This window comes from Lissotriton vulgaris, chromosome 1_1, assembly GCF_964263255.1.
Source record: "Lissotriton vulgaris chromosome 1_1, aLisVul1.2, whole genome shotgun sequence".
NCBI classification, from domain to species: domain Eukaryota; kingdom Metazoa; phylum Chordata; class Amphibia; order Caudata; family Salamandridae; genus Lissotriton; species Lissotriton vulgaris.
Window position 1 is genome coordinate 248332615 of NC_141685.1, and position 13259 is coordinate 248345873.

General features: G+C 43.5%; 1 protein-coding gene across 1 annotated transcript in view; it reads left to right on the forward strand.

Annotated features, from left to right (window-relative positions):
- Positions 1 to 225: 225 nt before the first annotated feature.
- LOC147746518 (uncharacterized) overlaps positions 226 to 13259 on the forward strand; it is a 72079-nt gene continuing 59045 nt past the window's right edge. Inside the window, exon 1 of the mRNA XM_086952274.1 lies at positions 226 to 1526. Within this exon, the coding sequence (XP_086808400.1) occupies positions 260 to 1526 (1267 nt within the window). The 5' untranslated portion in view covers positions 226 to 259. The remainder of the gene's footprint in view (positions 1527 to 13259) is intronic.

Below are 13259 nucleotides of genomic sequence, written 5' to 3' on the forward strand. Positions count from 1 at the left end.
GTTCAGATGTGTAGCAGGGTAGCTCCTGATGTCCTCGAGGACAGCCAGACCTTGAGCAGGGTAGATCCTCTCAAGCTCTTGAGACAATTTAGTTCTTTCAAGCCATCAGCTGGACTGAATAATTTTTTATGTAAAGCTTAAACAACGTGTGGTGAGACAGGAAGGAGTATTTTGACCTCATGTCCTGTCATAATGTGTTGTCTTTTCTATTTTCTTCCCCTTCACAGACACTTGAGGACTTGAACATCAGAATTAAAGAATGGAGAAAAGACAAAAAGGAGAAGTGCAGTGTTCACCTGAACCCATAAGAGCTGCACTCCCTTTTTCTTGTATTCACAATGTGTCATCTTCAAGATCCCAAACTGATGCTCAGAGGGACTGTGAGATGGAACCTCTATCGGGGAACCTGCCTCACGTAATCCTTTTATCTTTACTAGAGCAGTTGGAAGCCAAACTGGACAAAATGCAGAATACCTTAGAGGACGTGCCGTCAAGAGTCGCTGGGCTTATGGAGCAAATCTGGATAGCAAAGGGTCTAGATTACCTTGAAAATGGGGGTGTGTCTTTGGAGATGGCCAGTCCAGTGGTGGTTAGAGATTGTCCTCTCAGCAGGTCCCCTCCGGTCAATCTTTCAGTCAGGGCCAAGGAGGTGAACCAATGCCTTCAGTCGACATCTCCACCTGGTCGTGATCCACAGCCGAATAAGTGTCTACAATCTATGTCTCCTCATGGGCATGAATTAAAGCAGAGCCATTGCCTCCAACCTCTGTCTCCGGATGGCCCTGGACCACAGCAGGACTGCACTGTGTCCAGGTGCCCACTTCCGGGTGTTCAAGTCATCCCAGGTGAGTCAAACCTTTGTCTTCCACCAAGGTTTGATGAAGGGCAGGAACCACAGCAAGACCAGTACATACAACTAGAACCAGAGGAACACAAACAAGAGGAACACGTGAAGAAAGAACCATTGTATGTAGATAGTTGGGACCTACAACAGAACATCTGCATGCAGCCACTGTTTCACAAGGGACATGAGCCACAGCAAAACCACTGCAGACAACCAATGCTCCCAGATGGGGAGGGACCAAGTCCACTCCTAAAACAAGAGTTGTTGCGGTTTGATGTTGAGGGTCAACGGCAAAACATCTGCAGAAAACCAGCATTTCAAGAGGACCAGAGTCTGCAGCTCAACACATGTCTGCAGCAGATGCTCTCTGATACACATGAAGCACATCAGAACTGCAAGATAGAATCAAAGCACCTTGAGGCACTCAATCCAGATCTCAGCTATAAGCTAACCCCACTGAGTCCTGAGGACTACGATCATAACTACAAGCAAGAACCACTGCATCATGAGTATCGAGATGAGAACTCTGACCTACAACCAACATGTGCTGATGCGCAGGGCCCATCTGGATCCTCATCATTCCTGCCACAGAATGCTCCTGAAACTGATGGAGCTATCGCTAGAGACCCACTGGATAGAGGAAATACAGACGCAGATGGATTGCTGCTCATAGCTATCCCAGGTATTTGGTTCGTACTGAATGAACATGCAGAATGGCGAGTAAATTGTACAGTTCTGAAGGAATGTATCATAATATATCTCCAAAGTGGATCTTTCCAGATTTTTAGTAAGACCTGCAGGGGGGTAAATCTGAGTTGTGTGGAGTGGTATTTTTTGGGGGGCCTTGAGTACGCCAGAAGCGGTTGTGTACCTATTATCTCCTTTATTTTCGCAAAGGTGTTTCTCCTTCCTGTTCAGTAATAGGCTAAGAATTGGGACTCTGCACCTGAAAAATGACCTGAATTCTGGCCCGTGCCTGAGACCTCAGAGGAATTTCTGGGTCAGTTAAGGTTAGCCGCTTAGAAGAGGAGGACAACAGTGTGAAGAAGAAAGGTGATCTGTAAGTCAGTTCTGTAGTGATGGAATGAATGGGACAAGGTCCACGGCACCCCAGAGCAATCGATAAGAAATGGTCTTTTTTCTGTAGTGTGTAGGTACATGTACATAGAACTGGGGGGCCAGCAGGTCAGAGAGGGCCAGTTGTATTATAACATACTACAGCATGTAGAAAAACGTACAAGGTCAAGGGAGTTTCAAGAATAAGTGTGGTGGGTAAGGTTATGTGCACAGAAGGTGGTCTGAATATCAAGCTGGGTTGTATTACAATATACAGGATAGGGTGATACATTTTCTTATGTTTATTTGATCTAATATGGGCCCCATTATAAGGCCTCAGCTATGTCTGCCATTATGTCTCCTAGTACAAGTTCCTCACTTTTTTCTCCCTCTAAGTCAGCAATATCAGCGATAAAAGAAACTCTGCTGGAGGGTGGGTGAAGTTAATGGTGATTGCTCTGAGACTTGATTCCCCCAGTAATTCCAGAGTACTATGATTGTATAAGATTATTGGCTCTGTGATCATGTCTGGGCGAACAATAGCTTTACAATATCACATGCATCTTTTGAAGGCCACTTTATCCTTCTTCCTACTTTATATACTTACTAGCAGTCCGTCCCGACGTTGTCCGGGTATGAATTGCTGCCGGCCAGTAGTATATTGTTTTGTAGGATTTCGTTTTGACTGTGACAGGCCTGTGAAACGCTCCGATTCACAGTGCACTGCTGATGCACTTAAGAGTGCACGTTCAGTAGTGTGTAAACTCGAGTTTCCCTACTTTATTTTCCCTTGCAATATTATATAGCGCAAACTCGACAACATGGCATGAGCACAATTTACATTAGAAGAAGAACACATTCATTTGTGGTAGGCACGGGGGAACAAAGCGATTTGCCTGGAACCACAGGATGTTGAGCTGATGCCGAGATTCGAACGTAGCTCCCCAGCTCTAAAGTTCGCAATTCTAGAAATTGTGGCGGGAGGTGTGTCTAAAAGTGTATGTCGGTGCTGGCCATCAATGAGAGAGACCTGTGCATTTTTCAAATGGGTGGTGAAAAGTATGTTGCTGGAGATGTGGGCCGCCGTGCAACCAATGTACCTACCGGGGGAGGGTAAACACCCATTATTCTGCAACTTTCTTTCCGCATACCATCACTCCGCATACTTTCATTACGAAAGTACAATGACTCCGCAATGCCATTATAACACATGGCATTACATTTTATATGCTTTTACCACGCATACATTTACAACAAAATTCGTTGTAAATGCATGAATGGTAAAAGCATGTTTTTTATTTTATGTTTGGATAAGGTAAGTATGGGTATAGGGGTATATGTTTTGGGGTACTGAGGTATATGTTTTGGGGTGTTTGGGTATTTTAAGGGTTCAGATATAGTTTTGGGTTATGGGGTACAGGGGTAGTTTTAGGGTTTAGGGATAGGTATGGGTTTTGGGATACAGATGTATTTTTAGGGTTCCGCTGTAGGTTTGGGGTTTGGGGTACAGGGGTATTTTAAGGGTTCAGGTTTGGGTTTTGGGGTACAGGGGTATTTTAGGGTTCAGGGGTAGGTTTGGGTTTTGAGGTACAGGGGTATTTATAGGGTTCAGTGCTTGGTTTGGGTTTTGGGGTACAGGGGTATTTTTAGTGTTTAGGGATAGGTTTGGGTTTTGGGTATAGGGTATATTTATAGGGTTAAGATGGGTTAGTGTTTAAGGGTGTTGGGGTATTTTAAGGAGTAAGGATGGGTTATGATTATGGGGTGCAGGTGTATTTAACCCCTTCGATGCGGATGACAAAGCCAGCTCGTCATGGGCGTTACCTGCGCAGCGCGCATTGCGAGCTGGCTTTGTCACAGAAGCCACGATTTTTTAATTTCAGCGTGCAGCGGGAAAACCTGCTAGCGTGCATGCGGTTAAAGGGAGCAGGGTGGGATTAGCACACAATATGAGACATGGCATGAAGGGCGGAACGTACCACACTCCCCCAGCATTTGTCACGCCCACAGCACAACACAGACACGCCCACAAGGGACTACTTTGCTGGCACGGTTCTTTTACCGTTTAAATGTATATGGTGGGCGTCTGCATAGCCTATGTCCTTCTGCTACAACTGCCCTTTCCAACGCTGTATTGGGTGTTGTGATTGGTGCTGTGGTTCCTGAGATTACTCGCCTCAAAGGTTTAGGCTCTCTCTTTATTATATTAGTACTAGCAGCCCGTCCCGACGTTGTCCGGGTATGAATTGCTGCCGGCCAGGTGTATATTGTTTTGTAGGATTTCGTTTTGATAGCATTTCTTATCTGTGACAGGCCTGTGAAACGCTCCGATTCACAGTGCACTGCTGATGCACTTAAGAGTGCGCATTCAGTAGTGTGTGAACTTGAGTTTCCCTACTTTATTTTTCCTTGCAATATTCTATAGCGCGAACGCGACAACATGGCATGAGCACAATTTACATTACAGAAGAACACATTAATTTGTGGTAGGCGTGGGGAGACAAAGCAATTTGCTTGGAATCACAGGATGTTGACCTGATGCCGAGATTCGAACGTAGCTCCCCAGCTCTAAAGTTCGCAATTCTAGAACTTGTGGCGGAAGGTGTGTCTAAAAGTGTATGTCGTTGCTGGCCATCAATTAGAGAAACTGTGCATTTTTCAAATCGGTGGTGAAAAAATATGAGTATGTTGCTGGAAATGTGGGCCGCCGTGCCATCAATGTACTTACCGGAGGAGGGTAAACACCCATTATTCCGCAACTTTCTTTCCGCAGACCATCACTCTGCATACTTTCATTATGAAAGTACCATGACTCCGCAATGCCATTATAACGCATGGCATTACATTTTATATGCTTTAACCACTCATACATTTATAACGAAATTCGTTGTAAATGCATGAATGGTAAAAGCATGTTTTATTTTTAGTGTTTGTAAAAGGTAAGTATGGGTATAGGGGTGTATGTTTTTGGGGTACTGAGGTATATGTTTTGGGATGTTTGGGTATTTTAGGGGTTCAGATATAGTTTTGGGTTATGGGTACAGGGGTAGTTTTAGCGTTTAGGGATAGGTATGGGTTTTGGGGTACAGGCGTATTTTTAGGGTTCAGGGCTAGGTTTGGGTTTTGGGGTATAGGGGTATTTTTAGGGTTCAGGGGTGGTTTTGGGGTACAGGGGTATTTTAGGGGTTCAGGGCTAGGTTTGGGTTTTGGGGTACAGGGGTATATATTAGGGTTCAGGGCTAGGTTTGAGTTTTGGGGTTCAGGGGTACTTTAGGGTTCAGGGGTAGGTTTGGATTTTGGGGTACAGGGTTATTTTTATGGTTCAGGCTAGGTTTGGGTTTTGGGGTGCAGGGGTATTTTTAGGGTTCAGGGGTAGGTCTGGGTTTTGTGGTACGGGTATTTTAAGGGTTCAGGGCTAGGTTTTGGTTATGGGGTACTGGGGTATTTTAGGTTTCAGGGGTAGGTTTGATTTTTGGGGTATTTTTAGGATTTAGGGATAGGTTTGGGTTTTGGGGTACAGGGTATATTTATAGGGTTAAGATGGGTTAGTGTTTAAGGGTGTAGGGGTATTTTAAGGAGTAAGGGTGGGTTTTGATTATGGGGTGCAGGGGTATTTAAAGGGAGCAGGGGGGACACGCGGAGCTGGAACGTACAGAACCTGGGAAGAAAAAACAATGAAATATATGATACAACGCGCGCCCTGCACACGCCCACACCCCCAGCACACAATATGAGACATGGTATGACGGACAGAATGTAAAAATAACAGTTGATGTACAGATTGCAGAACAATGCCATGAGTTCACCCCAATAGAGAGATCTTGGCCTAATCAATAATTTTTTTGCACTCCACCCCCCCAGTTCAGACACAGCCATGAGCAAGTCTGTCTTGACCCTGTGCCACGTGGAAACATTCCAGGTCAAACTGCCAAGCCATTTCTTTCACCAATTTCTAGCTATCAGCCGTCTTCAGCCAAGATAGCTTGACTTCAGTGGTGTGGAGAGCACGGGACTCACGTCTCAGCATACCCATCCCACTCAGGGTGACAAATGCAAAAACAACAGTTGATGGACAGAATGCAGAACAATGTCATATATTCACCCCAGTACGGAGATCTGGGCCTAAATCCATCGTTTTTTTGCACTCCACACCACCCCAGTTCAGACATGGCCATATGCAAATCAGCCTTGACCCTGTGCCTCATGGGAACAGTCCAGCCCGAAGGGCGGAACGTACCACACGCCCCCAGCATTTGTCACGCCCCCCAGCACAAGCCCACAGCACAACACAGACACGCCCACAAGGGACTACTTTGCTGACACGGTTCTTTTACTTTTTAAATGTATATGGTGGGCGTCTGCCTAGCCTATGTCCTTCTGCTGCAACTGCCCTTTCCAACGCTGTATTGGGTGTTGCGATTGGTGGTGTACTTTTCGAGTTTACCTGGCTCAAAGGACACAGTTCTCTCTTTATAATAGTAGTATAGATGGATTGTATCTTAGCCCCTCTTCAGACAATTCAGTGCACATTACGAAGTCCAAATCATGCAAGTTTCTGCCTCAGCACAAAATGGTGCAGTACAGTGTGTTGTGATTAGCTAAAAGCATAGCCCTGACAGCATTTTCCACTTTGATACCGACCACGAAAAAAACCCTGATTGACCCATCTGTTCATCCTCTCTGCTTGGCCATTACTCTGTGGGTGATGACGACAAGCACATTTATCTTGATACTAGTTCCATCCAAATACTGCTTCATCTCCCTCAAGACAAATTGTACACCATTATCCGATACCAACTCAAACAGAAAACCCTCTCTGACACGTGCAAAACTTACTATCAACCAATTTGACATGTAGTCTTCAAGGACAATGGCAAATTTCTGATGCACAGGAAGCATCTGAAACAGACCTAAAAAATCATTACATTCATTGGCCCGCACTCTGTGAGGAAAACCCACTTCTTTCATAAGCAGAACTCTGTATATCTGTCTTTTATCATTTTGCAAACATCTGGTAACTTTCTCATGAATTTTTCCACATCCCTGTCGATGGCAGGCTACCAGTATTGCATTGTCAGCCGTTTGTTTTTCGATATCACACCTAAATGTCCTTCATGGCTCACCTCTGAGTGTATGAACTTTGCTATTGGTCTGCAGTTCACACAACAAATCGTTTTTAGGTCTCGGCTAGCGTAGGCTGCGCATGCGCAGTCTCACTGGCGAGATCTTATGTCTTCTAGTAAGGAGATAAACGAGCTAGCTCTTCTCCATTGGCTGGCTTCCTAAACGGCGGCCAGCCATTGGAGAAGAGCTGTGTTCGTCACTTTAAGCCCTGGAATTTTATTGTAACAAAAAAGGATCTGATCTGTTTGTTCACCAATATTCTATAAAAAACAATTTTTCTATACCATTTATTAAAACATGACATAACATATTATTCAAAAACACATTTTAAAAAAGCATGTTACAATAAAATTCCAAATAGAAAATGCAAAACCTGTTCTACCTCATTCTTGCTTAAACTGTCCCTAACTAAGAAAACCTAAGGGTTGCAAGTAAATTGTTTAGATCAATGATAGATTTGTGAATTTGGTATTTTGTGGTGTAACTCCAAGAATTGACCATACTCATAGGTTACCATAGAATATGATTTAGCGGTAGGGACTATTCAGTTAGTCTCATCCGTTATTAAAAACCAGGAAAAGGGATCTCTTTGATATTTCTTGATTTTTAGCCTTCCTACATAAATTAGCAAAAATAGATTCAGGGACTACCTTAGACGATTTGAGCCTCCTCGCTTGGTCCCTACAGGGTTGGCTCCCCTATCCTTACCCGGAGAGCACAAAAGGTCCATATCTTTATCTAACTCCGGGATAACTGGGTTATGGTCGCTAAAGGGAGGCAACCTCGCATTATAAAATACTACGTTACCTAATATTGAGGGGGAAGGGGTCAATGATGGTCTCCCTACCCCTAGCCTTAAATGTTGGTACCCTCTCAGTTGGATCATGGAACCCCGGTTCAAAGAGATCAGCTCCTGACAGGAGATCCTCCAGAGCCTCCCCCTTAAATGTACACTCAAAATGGGCTAACAACGAATAATCTGGACCAAAAGCATGGTCCATTCGGCAGTTCAAGTCACACAAGCGAACATTAAAATCGCCCATAAGTATGGTTTAGTAAAAAGTGGATTGCTGTAATCTATACGCTTCTAAAAAACATTTCAAGTAAGAAAGATGTTCATTTCTGGAATCACATTCCCCTGAGTTATAGAAGTTGATTAACAATATTTTAGGGTAATTAGGAGTACTTAAATCTGCTATCAAACAGTTATAGGAGGTTACCTCCAACAGCTTTACGGACCCTTTTATCTTTAGGGAGAAGAGTAGCATTAAGCCTTCCTTGACTTTTCCTGCCAACGTAGGTCGAGCGGGCAAGCAATATGATTCAAACCCACCCAGTAAAAAGTTGCTTTCCCTCTCCCATGTCTCCTGGAGAGCAATAATGTCATATTTTTTTACAAACTTAAGCCAACTTGAATTATCCCTTTTTGATCTGAGCCACTCGAAATTTCAACTAATAATATTACAGCCCGGGCCAACATCAATATCAGTCATTTGAGGATTGTGACTAGATTCCAAAGAGCAGTCGTGGGAAATCTCTAGTCAGTCATTCTCATCTAACTGGGACAATGGGGAGAACCTATTAGATAGGGCGAGGCCCACCCCTATATGACCTGTCTGTGTGTGAAGGGTTTGTGGATATAATATGTCTCTATCACTGGGGCTTTCAAGTTGAAGTTCAAGATCATTGTATTCTCCATGGCTTTGAAGAGCCTGATGGGGCCTCCTCAAATCAACCCCTGGGTGGGTCTTAATAAAGACATTTGGGCGTCCTAATGGAGGATAAAAGAATCCCATTGGCAGTGCCCTAATGCCCCCATCCTCCTTCTCCAGGTCTGAGACGTCCCAGAACAGTCTGTCAGCAACACCTCGTTTGTTAAAATTAACATTAACTCAGTCCCCTTCAACTTGTTTCGGGGATCTACCTATCCACCCCACCCGTCTAGCCATTATAATACTAGAGGAAATATCAGTATTTCCGGAGCAATAATGAGAACACCATTTTTTAGCTTTCATTAACAGGGCTGGAGTAGATTCTTCCTCATTAGCACTCAGTGGTGGGACCTTACAAGGACCACGACCAGTGGGGTTGCTTCTGGGGGTAGGTTAATACTGGGGGGTTTCGTTTTTACACACCTCTCATGTAAAACGGGGGACTCCCTGCTAGCTTGAGTATGAACATAATCCATTAAAGCCACAGGGTTCCTGTCGCTACTACTGGAGTTCCCCCACTCCCAAGGGAGTCTTGAATACCCTAACTCTCTCCGTAACACCTGATTCAACTCTTACTCGTGATGGGGGGATTGAAGCACCACCCCTGTTGAGCTCTGCAAGACATGACCTACCATCCAGTTGAGTTTTAGAAGGCTCAATTGGAATAGGAGGGATGTACAGAGGGCTTGGGGCTGTTAAAAAAGAGTTTATACGCTCACATTTTTTCAGAATACCAGCTACACAAGTGTTCATAGTATCAATAATGTCTTTAGCAACACTGGTCAAAACAGATTCCAGAGGAGAAGTAAAAATCTCCTCCACCACATTCCGGACTGTCACGTCTATATTTTGCTCGCACCAGTACCTTTGGTAGGGTCACTTTTTTTTTTTAAGCCTTTATCCCATTTTCCCATTTTTCTAGTAAGTCTCTTTTTCACGTTGTATCCCTGAGGCTGCCCTTTTTGTTTCGGTTCATGGACAGGCAAACATTTTTTTGTGACATCCACCGTCCCCCTTGTCTCAGCAACATCAGCAGTTATGGCACCTTGGGTACCTAGCGGAGTTTTTAACAATACAATAGGTTCCAAGGGGACGGGAGCTTTTAACACAAGATCGAATGTAACAATACCTACGTCTGTCTCTTGGCTCATGCCCAGACCCAGTTCCTTTTCAGCATTAGCAATTTCTTTGTTTAACATACCCACCGCCGAAGTTAGGTATGAGATGATAGGTGACGATTTTTTAGGCACTTTTGCTTTTAGCCCCCCCTGGATTTGGGTACATAAATGTTTCATCTTACCCATTATGGATATAAGCAGTAAGAGGGGTGGCCCAGCCCGGCCTCTTCCGTTCACTGACGGGCAAGGATGGGCCGGCCCTTGGCCCGGGCTCTGCCTGCGGGAGCTGAACAGCACTTTTGTGGCGTCGGGTAGCAGCGCTTGGATGATGTTGCAGGGGTGATGGTATCAGCAGGCGTTGCCCTCACTGCAGTACAGTGGTCCCTGGAGCAGTTTCCCTCACGGCGGGTCTTTAAAGCACAAAACTGCGTCACCATGTCAAAATCAGGGCCTATTTATTAACCTTGGTTGGTGGATTTGGCACTTTATTTTGAAAAAAATTAGGAAAGTAGCAATTTAGTGCAAAAGTCAGATTTGCTTGCCTGAAAAATTATTATTTTTAATACCCCACACAGCTGTGTCAAAGCTTTTCCTGTTGAGCGAAGAGAAAATAAAATGTGAAGATCATTTTTTAAGTAGCTTTTTAGTCTATGCTGACCAGCATTAGTAAAACCTATTGGTCCAAACAGCAAGGCCTATTGTCTGTGCCAACGCTTGTTTTAATTGGGCTCTGGATCTGCGGATCTCCACCTTTTCACGCGGGGAGTGCGGGCTTAGCTGCCTGGTGGATCCTCCTGCGGCAAAAATACTATGTTTTTGGACAATTTCTTTCCCCAGAGGGATCCCCCACAGACCCCTACATCAGTCCCATGGGGTCAGGATACCTCTATCCTGACCCCTCATATCCTATTTACACTTTATTGCCCCACCCCGAAACCCATGTCCCAATTCACAAAAGGGCGGCTGCAACTTTTCTCCCAGGTGTCAGCCAGACAATCACAGCATTGCTGTTGGCGCGGGGATCTGCTCCCCAGATATACATAAATATTTTTACTGAAAGGACTCCAAAACTACTGGACAGATTTTCACCAAATTACAAAGAGCTCTTTCTGGACCAAGATCTAGATTTCTGCCAAATTTGGTGTAATTCCGTTCAGCGGTTTGGGCTGTAGTCCTGTCGAAAATCCTATGGGAATTTACATTGGGAAAACGTGTTTTGGGACCTCTTCCTTTTTCTTGCTCCCCGCTTGACGAATCGCCCCGAAACTATCTCTCTCTTAGTTAGGTGTTCAAATAACGTAAAAATGTACGAAAAACAAACCTGAAGTTCAGCAGGTATAATTTACTGAGCTAACCATTACATGTATCCCCACCATGCACTGCTTATACCGTAACATATTACATCGATCATGATATGTTAAATTAGATAATTGATGGTATCACTTATGACCTCTCAAACAGCATTACTGATGACATCACTGATGACATCATAGGCATATGCAGCATAACGTTACGTGTGGGAGTCAATTGCAGGAAAATAGTGTAAGCCCAAGAGACAAGTGTAAATGTGCATGCTTTACAAATTGCTAAAGTTCAGATGGAAGAATTACTCCATGTTGGAAAAGGTAATAGCTGAGTGGACCTGAAGTGGGTTATAGAGGCATATTTGAAAGTAGGTTGCGGGTTAATGCCTAAGCCTATTCTAAAGAAAATCTGTGAAAAAGGCCAATGAAGCTGTTGACAATTCATCATCATCAAGGTAACTTTATTCGGTGTATAAAAAACCCATGAAATTACACAAAATCCACTACATTTTGTAGTTACTATAGCCCAATTACATACACATGATAAGCACTTCAGTTATTTCAATTATTAAAAGGAATAAAAATTAAGAATACCATCCTTACAATCAGTCTAAAACAACACTAAAAGAAATTCATTATTAATTCTAAATAATGTGAATCAATTACAGATATCAATATTGTTTTCTAATAGCAATTACCACCTTAATAAAATTGGAAACCCCAATACATATGTCTGATGTGGCCAAAGAATACATGAGATTAAAACCATCAGAATATGAGCATGGCCTAGAGCTTTTTAAAATTGGGACAAAAAATCTGCTCCTATGCTCCTTATATAGAGTTCAAAAAAGCTTAAGGTGCAATGTGCTTTGAACTGCCAAATTGTCGCAGTGGCACGGCACTCGATAGTCTGTCAAATCAGCTTGTGTCGGAAAAGCTACTAAAAAATACAGGGTCAATAGCCGTAATCTTGTTAGATAAAAGCGAGTCTGAATATTTGAGGTAAACATTAAATAAAATTGCTGTTGGCTGAAAATAAACACAGAGGACCTGCTACCTCTGGTTGGGAATGGCGGGCATTTGCCCTGCTGTAATATGCCTCTTTAATAATTCTTTTTGCATTCTCAGGAATGTTTGCAGGGCAATACAAATATTGTCCCAGGCCCAATTTATAAAAATGATCCCTGACAAAAGATAGCCCGCGAATATCTAATACACCTTCAAGATGAAGACAGTCTATGATAATATCTCTAGTAAATGTTAGCTCCTCCGACAGCCACATTTTGGCGCATAAAAGTAGGGGGGCAATATTTATAAAGACTTCAACAAAGTCAAGCCCCACATCATGATGACGAAGGTAGTAGGGGCACCTTTTGGAGCCATCAGCAGCCTTTTAATAATTGTTGACAATTCATTAACAACCTGGATTTCTGGCCCAAGTTAAGTAGTTGTGATACAGTGGTATAGAGGCTTTTTGTAAGATGTGCATATTTATTTCCAGAACTTAACTAAAGATTTTCAGGCATTACAGAGTATCTATACTACTATTATAAAGAGAGAACTTGCACCTTTTGGCCAGGTAAACTCGGGAACCACAGCACCAATCACAACACCCAATACAGCGTTGGAAAGGGCATTTGCAGCAGAAGGACATAGGCTATGCAGACACCCACCATATACATTTAAAATGTAAAAGAACCGTGCCAGCAAAGTAGTCCCTTGTGGGCGTGTCTGCATTGTGCTGTGGGTGTGTGCTGGGGGCGTGACAATCGCTGGGGGCATTCCATCACGAGTGTTGTTTTTTCTTCCCAGGTTCTATACATTCCTGCTCCCTTTAAATAGTAATTCAGTGGAGGTCCCATTCTCTTAGAACCACCCCAAGCACAGTTATGGGCAAAAATACAACTAAAAGGCCCTGCAAAGCATTATGGGATAAGCTTAGCATAATTTTTAGCATTCATGAAAGGGTTTCAATGTTTTTGAATTTTACTCATCAGGGACATCTTGGGACGGCGAGGTGAACTGCAGCTTGATATATAATATTTTAAATGCTATTGCATTTGCATCATCAGGGACATCTAGAGACATGAGGTGAACTGCT